This window comes from Danio rerio, chromosome 18 (genome assembly GCF_049306965.1).
Source record: "Danio rerio strain Tuebingen ecotype United States chromosome 18, GRCz12tu, whole genome shotgun sequence".
Classification (NCBI taxonomy): Eukaryota; Metazoa; Chordata; class Actinopteri; order Cypriniformes; family Danionidae; genus Danio; species Danio rerio.
Window position 1 is genome coordinate 32,649,578 of NC_133193.1, and position 14,255 is coordinate 32,663,832.

The window sequence follows — 14,255 nt, forward strand, 5'->3', positions numbered from 1 at the left end:
ATTATGGACAATGTTCAAACGATACAATTAAGCTGTATAACACACATTTAAATTTTTACTGCCAGTTCTAAGAAAACTTTCATTATCCTGTTATTAAACATTTCTGAGAAACATCAGATCATTTATCAGTTTTCACGGTAGAATTGTTGCCAATTAAAACATTACAATGGATAGAGAGCTCATAGAGAGGATAGAGGACTCATGTCCTGCATTAAATTCTTTACAGTCACAAACACCTAATGGTTGAAAAGAATTAATGAATGAGATATTCAAACATCTACATAGGTTTTAAAATACAAACATCGTGGTTATATTTTTGTGGATACCAGCTCACAGAGGAAAAAGAGGCAATGAAGAAGCTGATAGACTATGGGGGAGATGGATGATGGGTATTGTATCTCATTAAGTAAATAAAATGTAAAAGCAATCATTAAAGCTTATCAAGAAATAATATTATATTATATTATATTATATTATATTATATTATATTATATTATATTATATTATATTATATTATATTATATTATATTATATTATATTATATTAAACCATTAATGGAAAGAATATGGGAAACGCAACAAAAGCAGGATAAGTGAGAATAATAAAATGAAACACAGAATAAGAATGCATTTTAACAAGGTTAGTAGTCGATCACACTATGCTTAACAAGAAATTAAAATTAATAAATAAACACCCAACATGACTGAATGTGGAGTTGTGTGAGGAATCTGTAGCAGGTCATAGTGAAAGACAAAACAATGAAGAAGGAAACTAGGAAAGTGTGAGAGGAAGAAGACACATATTATCATTTATGGAACAACGTGTTAATTCCGTTTTGTTAGTAGTACTATATTAATATGAGTATTTAATAATTATTTTTTTACAATACGCGTCTGGTTATTCCTACACAGTAGGTGGCGATAATACGCTTTAAACGTTGGTTTTATCCGTTATAAAACCGAGGAATAAGAAGTAAGACCATTGTGGTCCGACGCCAGTTATTGGTTCATTTTCCATAGTGTTGTACGGTGAAGTCTTCAATTGGTCAAACACCGAACCTCGTGTTCATCAAGAGCCAATCCCAATCCGCTTTGCTGTGCTTATTTGGTTTCAGTGTTTAAACAAGCAAAGAGTAGTTTGCGATCAGTGGAAGTCTGTTTGGAAGTATGTTTGTTGTCATTTAAAAAATATATAACATTTTATCATTATTATTTTTTGTACAAAATTATAAATACGAAAATGTCGGAAAATATTCTCCAAGATCTTGAAATGGTCACCTGCACCGCACCGGTAAACATTGCGGTCATCAAATACTGTAAGTGTGATTTGTCAAATAGAAAATATCACACATCAGTAATGTTAACATTAACATTTAGTAGTTTTACATGTGATAGTCGCTTTTTAAACTTCTGTTAACGTTAGGATATCGATGAATGTTCTACTTAGAGCTGTTATTGCTTATTCACAATTAATCAGGGGGTAAACGTGATGAAGATCTCATTCTGCCAGTCAATGCATCCCTCAGTGTGACGCTGCATCAAGATCACGTAAGTGACAGTACCCATATACTTCAGTGTTGTCAGCATCTGTTTTTCAAACTGCATTGTGTGCTCCAAAATATTTGCTGAATCAGTGAGACCAGGGTAATATAATATATAATAATCAATGTAATATATATATATATATATATATATATATATATATATATATATATATATATATATATATATATATATATATATATATATATGTGTGTGTGTGTGTGTAATTATATATTATAAAGTATAATACATATTATACCTCTTTTTCAGCTCAGAACAACTACAACAATTGCATGCAGCAGAAGTTTTCATAAAGACTGCATTTGGCTGAATGGCAAAGAACAGGATATCAGTCATCCAAGGTTGCAGTCGTGTTTGCTGGAAAGTATGTTCCTGGCTTTCATATTGGTAAAATAAATTAGACTGTATGTCAGGTGTCATTATTATGACATTATTTTTATTTTAATTTACCAGTCCGTAGATTGGCTCAAAGAAGAAAAAATACTGGAGATCCCGCTTCTGATGTCAGCAACAAGGTCCATATCTGTTCTGTGAATAATTTCCCCACTGCTGCTGGCCTGGCATCATCTGCAGCAGGCTATGCCTGTTTAGGTAAGTGGGGAAAATACTTATCAATTTTTGGCAAGCTGTGCTCATGATGATGGTGATGATTTGAAGTTCAGTTTGTTTTAGTATTGAGGTAAAGTAGTTTTTGTATTTGCATATTTAGACTTTATTAATAATAATAAAGTTTCAAAAAGTATTTTTGCAAAATCTATGTAACAAAATCATATTAGCAGCTAGTGACTATCCAAGTACAACATTTTCCACAGTCATTTAAATAGTGCTAATGTTGTTTTGAAGTCATACTTGTGTGCAATTTCAGATCCAGTATGAAGAAGTTGTTACTGTTCAAAAATGAACAAATGTGCAAATATTAAACCAACTTTACCTCAATTGTTTTAGTCTACACACTGTCCCAGTTGTTTAATGTGGAGGGTGAGCTGTCTGGAGTGACGCGACAGGGCTCTGGCAGTGCCTGCAGGAGTTTGTATGGTGGCTTCGTTCAGTGGAAGTTGGGGGAGCGATCAGATGGAAAAGACAGTATTGCTGAACAAGTGGCATCTGAGTTGTACTGGCCAGAGCTCAGAGTATTGATTCTTGTGGTGAGTGTATGGACATAACAATCATAGACTAAATTATTTTATTCAAAATATTTGTTTAATTGTTTACATCAGTAAATAAGTGGCTTATCTCCTAGGCTACTTGGATATTGGAAACAATAGTTAAGATTCATTTGTTAATTAAACCCTCTTTAAAACATTGCTGTGTTGTCAAAACCTTTTATGGGGTCACCACAGCAGAAGGAACCGCCAACTTAGCCAGCATTTGTTTTTCGCTGCGGATACCTTTCCAGCTGCAATCCATCACTGAGAAAGATAACTGATTAAATAAAACAAATTTAGATTAAACTAGGTAAAAATATCTGGATAGATTTAACTATGCTTACTATGTGTGCTTGGGTTTATAGTGTAGGGCAGATCTATCAATTCTTAAAATCATGATCAGCAGTAAAGTGACTGGACAGCATTATTTAATAATATTTCATGATCAATCAAAATAAGTTATAATTTTTAATGATATGAAATAAATTTTAACAAATTGAAGTATTTGTAAAGGCTTGGTGCAGACAGAGTGTGGTCTTTATAATATAAATTTTTCCTTTAGAGGGATTTTGCTATACATGACAATATAAACATTTCTTAATCTCATGGCGTAAACCATAACTAACCATGTAGATTAATTTAAAAAAAAAAAAAAAAGATTTTTTTAATATTGTAAAAGTGGCTTGTATCTTCATCAATCCACATGGACAACAGCTGTCTATTTTTAGATAAAAAAATAAGATAATTATATATACACATACATACACACACACATATATATATATACATACATACATACATACATACATACATACATACACACACACACACACATATATAAATATATATATATATATATATATATATATATATATGTATGTATGTGTGTGTGTGTGTATGTATATATATTAGTTAAGCCTTTAAATATATATATATATATATATATATATATATATATATATATATATATATGTGTGTGTGTGTGTGTGTGTGTGTGTGTGTGTGTGTGTATGTATATATATTAGTTAAGCCTTTAAATATATATATATATATATATATATATATATATATATATATATTTATGTATGTGTGTGTGTGTATGTATGTATATATTAGTTAAGCCTTTAAATGTCACTTAAAGCTGTATAGAAGTGTCTTGAAAAATATCTAGTAAAATATTATTTACTGTCATCACAGCAAAGATAAAATAAATTGGTTATTAGAAATGAGTTATTAAAACTATTATGTTTAGAAATGTGTTGAAAAAAAAAATCTTTTCTCCGTTAAACAGAAATTGGGGGGAAATAAACAGGGGGGCTAATAATTCTGACTTCAACTGTATATACATTAGTTTTTAGATGTGTAAATTTATATATTTTGTTTAAATCATTATAGACCATCATCATTATTTTCCAAAATTCAATACAGAACTTTATTATTAAAAAATATCAGTTCTAAAGGTTTTAGTATCACCTTCACCTAAAATAAGATTTAAGCTTGAACCTGTTACAATTACTGCAGAATGCGGTTCAAAAAAGCAAACAAGTTTTACCTTTTAAATATGTCTTGACTATGTCCAAAGTTTGTTTTAAGTAAACTATTGTTTGATGGGTGAAATCTCACAAAATATATATATTTATATTTTACAAATCATGAATAGAAATGTCCTGCAAGATGCATTATAGAGGAAATCTCCGCCTCCAAATGTGAACTTACTAGTGATCAGTTACAGCAATTTAAAGTGTACAATTTCTCTCATATAGATGCAGTTTTTCCTAAGAAATGGTAGTCAGTTACTCGTTTTATTGTCTAATATGAAAATGTTTTTTCATAGGTCAGTGCTGAGCAGAAATCTGTTGGCAGCACATCTGGAATGCACACAAGTGTGGAGACGAGCCACCTTCTGAAGGTAAATTGTTTAATCAATTATGTTCTTATGGGATGTATTTTTGCAATATCATAAAACTAAGTGTTGTTTTGCTTATCGGTATGCAGGTAATCAGCAAAGTAATAAATAAATGGCAATCTCTTTTTTTGCACCGAGGTGGTTTTTGTTACAGAAAATGTCATAGTGCCTGAAGTGTTACCTCTAAGATTTTTTCCAGTTGTGGCGGCAGGCCTTTTACACAAATTTATGAACTACCTGTGGCGTTATTTCAATGACAATTGGAGAAATGTCGTGAGCACAATATTACAAGTAGAGATCGCATTTATGTGCAATACGAACGTGCTTGCGCGCCAATTTTCTCTTGCACGCCCCCTCAAATATACGCTGCTCAAGCGCAGATCTTCTTGTGCACTCTTAAATAAACGATACTGAAATCCGATATAGCGTGTTTATTTAGTGAGTGTGTTTTCAACATTTAATAGATTTGCTAGGAATATTTATGAATGTCTCCAATAGACTTACAGAGCGGCATTAATGCGTCCTGAAGTAAAGTGAAACGGCTATAAACTCCAGCAAGATAAAGTCATTATATGCAGAACCACAGACCTTTATCTATAAATAAATTATAACTATACAATCTGTGTTCATTATAACTGAAAGCCATGCCGTGTTTGCTGGCCTCATGGATCACGCACCTGTCTGTCAGTTAGTCAGTCAGTCAGCACATAAACTCAAAGGGTTAAACAAATAATGCACAGCACTAAACGGTTACAGAAAAGTTTGCGCTGTTATAATTCACTTACTTTTTAATACGTTTTGGTGCAATTGTAATCCGCTATTAAAAACAACAACAACGACTGAATGTCTTGAATAGGAAGCATTTTGGTGTGGCGCCCCGCAAAGGAAGAATTAATGTAGCGGAAACCATGGCCTGTATCAGTATGCATTTTATTCACATTTAATAAAAGAAATCATACTTTTCAGTCAAAATAAAAAGTCCTTTGGTATTTGTATTTTCAATTTCATGCAAAATGCCAAAAAAATTCTGATCTCGATGTTTAGTTATCCAACTTGGCTTGAGCCAGAATTTGTAATTGTTCAGTAGAGGTTCTGCTACACCAATTCTTCTGTTTACAATGATTAATTAGGAAGTTTAGGTCTGATGATATGCAGATGTTGGTTAGATCTTTATGGCCCTGGCCTGCTTATTTGGATATTTTTAACAATCAAAATTGTTCTGATAAAAGTGTTTCTGGGCCCATATTTATCAAACATCTAGGAATTACTTCAAATTTTTTTTTATCTTGTCTCAAAGCTGCACTTAAAAGTTACTTATTATGCATCTCAGCCAAAAAATTAAGTTAATTGTAGCAGTAAATCTTCAATGTCAGTTATGCCACATACATGATTTTGAATGAGAAGAAAGGCATTGATGAGTCACTGAGTAGAATAATGATAAGCTTAATAAGACCTGTCCCTGATCATTAGTCAATTCAATTGTTGGTCTTTGCATTGCTTGGGTCCTTCAATGCCTTAATACAAAAAATATATATTTTTATTCAGTAACGTCTATACACAAATTGCTGCACATTAATTCAGTTTTTAAATTAGCATTTATTGATAAAAATAATGGATTTTGCAACATTGAAGTTGTAAGGTCCAGCCAGCTAGTCCAATGTTGGTGTCTACTGGTGGACAAAGGTTCACTGCATGTATGGTCTTTCCAGTGCACAATGTTGATTAACTTTAAACTTAACTCATATCTGACTCCAATTTTAGTATGAGGGGGTTTAGAATATTAAAATATTCTCGTTTTATCTGACTCCATTTATATAATATTGATAAGATTATTTTGTTTCCTTTAACATTACTTTAGATTATTATTTAATGTTCTCTTAGATTCATTATTCTATGTTATTCTCATTCATTTCGATTCCTATAACATCCTGAGTCTTGTACTGGCCGAGTATACAATCTCTTAAGCACAAGCATGTCAGTCTTGGTCACTAAACAGAGGCGATTGACCACTATCCTAAAAAGATAGAACCCTACTTTCTCAGATTAGGATATTTTTTATGTGGTCCCCATAGAGCTATTTAGGACATACTCACACTATGCTATCCGAACCGTGCCCAGGCCCACTTCCTAGATTGTTTGAGAAGTGTGAGTGCGCTGAATCGGGCTCAGGCACGGTTCACTTGGCCGGCCCTAACCCGGTTGGAGGAGGTGGGCCTGAACGTGGTTCACTTGGGCTTTGGCACAGTATCCTTGTGTGTTGGGTGCAAAACGTGCCAAAGCCCGAAACTGAAAGGAAGACGTGACTTTTAAGGGACCGTTTTATGTGGATTTATTAATCAATCTTACTGTTCAATGAACGCAAACTGTCGTAGTTTATTAAATACGCAAAGCCCTCACTGTACGACAGCTGTGCACCTTCAGCAAACCTCCTCATTCCTGCAGCACGAGGGCTTTATGATCATTTATGAGCACCAAAAGTGGAGGATCTGTTCAGCGAAATATGTGACTGTGTGTCACCGCATCCCTAAGGACTGTTTGGCAAAATATTTGTTTGCATGTCACTGCATATCAAACGACTGAAACATTATAACTAGAGAAATCTCCACTGTGCATGACGTAAGCGTGCCCAGGCCCGATTGTAATGTGAGTGCGGGCTGTCAGGGGAGACGGGAGGAGGGACAAGTGTGCTGTGGCCCAGTTTGAGGCAACTGTACATAGTGTGAGTATGGGCTGAGTAATCACTATACTATCCAAATAGTATTATAAGTTTAAAGATGAAGGTCTATCCCCTTAGATAACCTTTTACAGTCTAAGTATACATGAATTAATGCCAATGTGTTAGTCGGAGCTCTAGGAACATCGTATAGCGTGCCACGCTGCTCCGTCTACCGTGTTTTAGTCTGTTACTAACCTGTACAGGGGCTTTTGTAGCTATGGACTTAATGAATCTACTAGAGATAAAAACACAACCTCTGTTTGAACAATTCAAAACATAACAATTTATTAGCCAGGTAAATGTGTATTATGCCGATTCATTCAGTCAATTCATAAATGATCAATAAAAGACATCAAATTGTCAAAGATAAATCCAAGATTAAAAGATGCATACCTAACTTCAAAATATACATAGCTATGGACTGATCTGGATAACAGAATCGTGCCGAACATTTTGAAACTTTAAGTAGTCAATCCAAGAATCTTCTTGAGGAAAAGGGTGTGTGAATAGCAAAAGGCATTTGCAGTTAGTGAAAGAGTTTCTGCCTATAGGAAAGGCACACCCTTCGCAGTGGTTCAAAAAATACCTGAAGTTAAGTTAAATATTGATTGTTTTGATTGTCTATTTCTGAGAGAATGAGACCATTGTACTAGTCAAACTGAGACATTTCAAATGGTATCAAACATGATTGATAAAGTTATTTGGGTTGATTTAGAACATACAGACTTTGAAATGACCATTCTGTGTGAGTACAGTATGTAGAGGGGTGGTTAAACAAAGGGGTTGCAGGGGCTGCAAATATAAATGGAATAAAGGAGGGGAGCTGGTTTTTCCTGCATTCCCACCTGGTGGGTTGTGGAGCCGATTGTCTCTGTGTTTTAAGCTTGTATTTATATTGTTAAAGACATAAAATTATTTATGATATTAAATAACGAAGTACATAGGACATAAGTACATAGGAAATTTTGTTTGCTAAGTATTTTGATGTAATGTTCTAACATAAGCATGGTGTGAGAAACCCTTTTTTCATAAAATCCCATCATAAAAAATCTAACTTTTCTTTTACTCCAATAAAACATGACAAAGTCTGGGTCACTCCAAAATGACATAAAGGTGTAACTTGCTGAAAGAATCAATAAAAACTCCTCACCAGTAATGCATTTACAGAGTGACTACAAAACAAAATAAGAAAGTTAACATCTTCTGCAATTTACCAGTGCAATGCAAGTAAGGTATTCATGTTATTGTGATGTGTATAAGTTTGTAGGTATAAAAGTTCATATGCTATACTTTTCCACAGTACAGAGCAGATGCTGTGGTCCCCGGTCGTATGGAAGAGATGATAAGGGCAATTCACCTACGAGACTTTCCAAAATTTGGTGAGCTGACCATGAAAGACAGTAATCAGTTTCATGCCATCTGCCTGGACACCTACCCACCTATATTCTACCTGAACAACATATCGCACCAGATCATCAGTCTTGTACACCGCTACAACCAGTACTATGGCGAGACCAGGGTGAGCATAATATAACAATATTTAGAGATTTCACTAACATTTATGATAATGAGAATTTCGTGCTTAAAAGAGCCACCTCAGCAGATATTATGACTTATCAACCAGAACAGAAACAAAAGGTTGACTGAGAAAAGCAGAAGTAGGACACAGTGATAAAAAAAACGTTGTACTTTTGTAAATTAGACCTGTGGTTTTACACTTACCACATCTGGAAGCTTACTGCTAAGCAACTTCTTAACAGATAATTTACCCAATTATTAATATTCTGCCATTGTTTATGTCTCAGGCCTCTGATTTACAAAAGTTAAGTGATCTGACCAAGCAAATAACATTGTGAGGCCGGGACACACCAAGCCGACGTTCCGGTTCTTTAAACTGGATTTATACTTCACCTGGCTCTGCACCAGCACCACCAGTCACACCCTATTCATACAGGGCTTCAGCATCAACGCTTGACAGAGTGTGTCTGAAGTTGGAGCTAACGTGATCGTCATAGCAGTGTCAGCCAATGAAATTAGTCAGCAGTGGGCTACTTTCTGAGCTGGTGTATTTGCATACAGCGATCTGATTGGCTGACGCTTCTGTCTGCGATTGAAAAGTTGAGAAAGTCCCAACTTCTGCAGTGAGCAACGCCTTTAAAGTGGCTTCTACAGTTACACAATGCAGTTCGGCAACGCCTGATGTCACCCATTCAAAGTGAATGAGAAAAGTTTAAGCTGACGCCCTGTGTGAATGGGGCGTCAGTAGCTATGTTTCCATCTAAAGATGCGAATAAAGCAGCATTTTTATCCATTGAGTCAAAGACAACAAAAATATCTCTGGCGCCAAATGTCAAAAGTAAAAACGGAATTTACTGCAGTTGGAGAAGCTGCGTGAATCTTTTTTATTTAATAAATAATTTGCGCCTCAGAAGACAATGCTGGCATGCAAGGAACGTGTGGTGGCGTTTCAAGGTGTGAGACATGGAGCACAGACGCTCTTGACAGTTCTGGAGGTAATTAATAATATAATAACACTAGTACTGAAATGGTTAAGGCTTTTTAGAATGACCAAAACAACATTTTCAGATGATTTACAATGTGGTTTGTCCATTCACACACATTTTTATCATCACATAATTTCTTATAACAAAATCACATGACTTTTTTAATGCACATACTGGAATTTGTTCGGTTAAAGTGTTTCCATCGTAGTTTATACGCATCTTTTCTTATCGAATAAAAAGTTTACCCTAATTAGTTATGCACATACATTTTACACATAACTGATGATGATTGGCTGTAACACAGGAGATTGCATATGCTTGGGTGTATGTAGTGGGTTAGGAGAACCAGCTCATTTGCATTTAAAGGTAGAAGCAACAAAACAGTTACAATGTAATATTACTCAAAATTTCACATATTCAGCAGGGCACAATAAATTATCTGAAGAGTATTTTGAGCTGAAATTTTACAGACATATTATGGAGACATCAAACACTTATCTTACATTTTATAAAAGGGATAAAATAGGAGCCCTTAAAGGGGTGTCAAATTCAGTTTAGGTTCCTTGGGGTCAAACTAACCCCATATTGAAAATTAATGGGAAAAGTGAAAAACAAAAAAAGATTAATTTGTCCAAAACAAATTTAAATCCATTTAAATTCTGAAAAGATTTGCAAAGGCCTGGGTGTAGAGCACAAATGGAAATTAGAACAAAAATTCATACACGAAAACAAACAAGAACACATGTATGACTGCAACAGAGAACATGTTTTACTGACCTTATTGTAAAATGCGGAAGTACGCTTGTTTTTAGATTGTTTTAGAACTTCCAATTCAGTTGCCTATAGGAGAAATGACTAGCAATAATATATGGCAGAAAACGGTCAAACTATTTGTTCTACAAACAAGTATGTCCATGACTATATCTAAAAAGAAGAGTAATATAATCTTATATCAGTGAAAATATCTGTATGCAACATCAAGCAGCGTAACTAGCCATTTTTAACGTCTAAAAATAAATGGAAGTGAATATGACCGGAAGTCTCAAGCCAAAGAGATTCAAATAGCTGCGCCCGCTCGTACACTAAGAGTAAGAAACATGGGTGTCTATGTGTGTATATATCATATAAAAATGAACATTTCTCTATGTAATTGGTTTACCCCCCCTTGGCTACTCCATCTAGTTAATTATTGATCCACTATAGAGATCATAGAATTTATAATAGCATATTATATTTGATTGGTGTCTCCTATGTTGTCCATTAGCAACATTAATATAGTATAGAATAGTGTAGAATGTTAGTACAGTGCAGTATAGTATAGAATGTTAGTATAGAATCGTGTAGAATGTTTTATAATAATAATTTATTTAATTTAGTGTTTGTTTTATTTTTTATTTATACATTTTTGTACGTATTTTTGTAACTTAATAGTAACTTTCCCTGGTAGTTAATTACTTTTGTAACAACGTAATTCAGTTACTATTTGTGAGACATAACTAGTAATTATAACTATTAATTACTTTTCTTTAAGTAATGTGCACAGCTGCGAGTTGTGGAGGCTTTTCATTACTGCATAGATGTTCATAACGGGCCCTCAGAGCATTCAAGCAAGGTGTCCAACTAGCATTTAACTTAGATTTTTTAAAAAGACAGATGCCATGTTTATTTTTTTTCTCACTGTGAAACCTTTCTATAGTTCAGACAGAGAAATATTAAAAATAACAAATATTTTTGTACAACCTACATATTTTATTATTATTTTTCTATTTTTGTATAGCGGCTAGTGAAAAATAAATTTGAGATTGTGGAAAGGAAATTTATATATAGAGGGAGCAGTTGGGCCATGATGAAAACTTCACTAAACAGTAAGGGGTTAACAACAAGTGAATAAATAACAGAAACAGTCAGGTGTATGAAATAATCTTGTCAAAAAGACAAACAAGATTATTTTGATTACCTCATTGGTAGTTTATTACAAGGAGGCATTATGTTAATATAATGTTTACATTATATCAAGGCATACAAGTCTTGATACCCTTAAACTGTTTGGTGCTGTCTTGCAACTAAATAATAAGTAGATGCACTCAGTGTTTTTTGTTTCCGTCAGCTTTTTAGCTTTTTGTGCAAATGAAGAGTTAAAGAAATAGTTCATCATTTACTCATGACATTTCTACATTGTCCCTTCTATGTCCCTTTTGTAAAAGTCAGTATGTTTTTTGAGTTTATAGTGTAAAGTGAATGATGTATTTTCACCTTCTGTCTTGCTGTAGGTGGCATATACCTTTGATGCTGGTCCTAATGCAGTTATTTACTCCTTGCAAGACTACTTACCAGAGTTTGTAGAGGTGGTTCGCCATTTCTTTCCCCCTAAGGTCAATGAAGAAGAGTAAGTTGCTTAAATCAAGCATGTTGCTGTTACAGTATTACTAGTTTAAAAACAAACTTTGCAGCTCTTTACAGTACACAGAGACACAATGTTGTGATCAGAACTATCAAATGCTTTGATTTACAGATTTTTCAAAGGTCTACCAGTGTGCACAGCTGACCTCTCTGAGGAGATGATAAGAGACATCAATATGAAACCAACCCCCAATGGAATACGCTATATAATCAGCACTAAAGTAGGCATCTAAAAACGACATGAACACTAAAGCATATCTATCTGTTTGTTCTGTATCTGTAACAATAGTATGTCATAAACACTTTAGGTAACACTACAGTTTTATTACCAGTATAGTGTTGTTGAATTCAGTGTCAGTAAAATAAAAAATTGTATGTGCTTTCTTATAACTGCTTATAAATATTTTGCACTTTCAGGCTGGCCCTGGACCACGTGTGGTGGAAGATCCAAACCTTCATTTGCTGGGTGCTGATGGCCTGCCCAAGAAGATTGCAGTTTAAGAATAACCATTGTATACTTGTAAAGATCATTTGTAAATATATTTCAATAAAAAAAAATTGCTGTGAGTAAATTTACTCTTATTAGAATAAAGATATTTAATTGTGACATTTGTCTTTTGGCCCTGAAATGCAGTGTGAAGTTAAAGGATAAAGTTAAAAATGTTTTATAATATTCCTCATCTGTCAGTAACTATTAGTATTTCTTTGTGTAAAGGTGTTGATTAGACAGTTTTACAGCTAATATCAGGCTGAGATGAGCAAAATAAGTGCAAAACCAGTGTTATTTACAAGCTAGTCCTATAGCTGAAGACTAAGTTTTTAATCCCTCATTAAATGTTTCACACAATCACAACTGAAAGCTTGGAGTGTGACTACATATAAAAAATGCATGTATAGTATTATTCCATAGGTATGGGGTGCCATGTAGGATTAAATTCAAATTTTTCTTATTAACACATACATAAAACACATGCATATACACATATATATTACTCTAAATTACACCTATACATCTACACTATTGGATGTTCAAAATAATATATGGGACATTCCACTGAAAGGCTAACATTTGCTTTTGTAATTTCTTGAAATTATTTTTTTTTAAGACTATCTAGCAACACATTTAACTGTTTGAAATGTATATAAAATGTATGTACATTTTTTTTTTTTTTACAAGGTTTCAATGTAGGGGAAGGATCTATTTTCCTCCTGTTACCAAAAATTAAGTTTCTGTTTAAAAGGATGTTATAAAAAATGTAAACTAATTATTTTGTTTTCCACTCACAGTCTACTAATCTAGAAATAGTAGGTAAAATGTTTGAATAATTTATATTTTTTACTAAAAATTCTCTAAATATGTACACAAGGTGTTTTTTATGCAAAGCCTTTTTTTTATTTTACAGGAGACTCAAACTGCAAGTAAAAAAAATTTAAAGTCATGTAATTAGGTCAACTAGGATAAAGGATAAAAATAAGAAAATTTTACCAAATTAAAAAATATATACATAATAATTAATTACAGGAATGAACCCAGTAACAGGAATGAATTTCCAGACACTTGTAGGTGGATTGGCACTCTGCATGTATGGTAAATATATAATAAATGTGATACACTCACAGGCCAATTTATTAGGTAATCCTTACTAGTACCGGGATAAAGCTCCTTTTGCCTTTAGAGCTGCCTTAATCCTTCATGGCATAAATGTAACAAGGTACTGGAAATATTCCTCAGAGATTTTGGTCCATATTGACATAGCATCATGCAGTTGCTGCATATTTGTCAGTTGCACATCCATGGGAATCTCCCATTGCACCACATCTCAAAGGTTTTTTTATTGGATTGATATCTGGTTACTTTGGAGGCCATTTGACTACAGTTAACTCATTGTCATGTTCAAGAAACCAGTCTGAGATGTTTTGCACTTTATGAAGTGCATTATCCTGTTGGAAGTGGCCATCAGAAGACAGAGAATGGCTACACTGTGGTCATAAAGGGATGTATCGTCAACAACAATACTCAGA

General features: G+C 33.7%; 1 protein-coding gene across 1 annotated transcript; it reads left to right on the plus strand.

Moving 5' to 3' along the window:
• The first annotated feature begins 1,127 nt into the window (after positions 1–1,127).
• On the plus strand, positions 1,128–12,840 carry mvda (mevalonate (diphospho) decarboxylase a). Its single transcript, NM_001007422.1, is given in 10 exon segments — positions 1,128–1,315; positions 1,477–1,547; positions 1,812–1,926; positions 2,016–2,153; positions 2,508–2,707; positions 4,542–4,616; positions 8,630–8,848; positions 12,104–12,219; positions 12,346–12,454; positions 12,651–12,840. Coding segments are annotated over 10 exon segments (1,203 nt in total). The 5' UTR covers positions 1,128–1,239; the 3' UTR covers positions 12,735–12,840.
• The last annotated feature ends 1,415 nt before the right edge of the window (positions 12,841–14,255 follow it).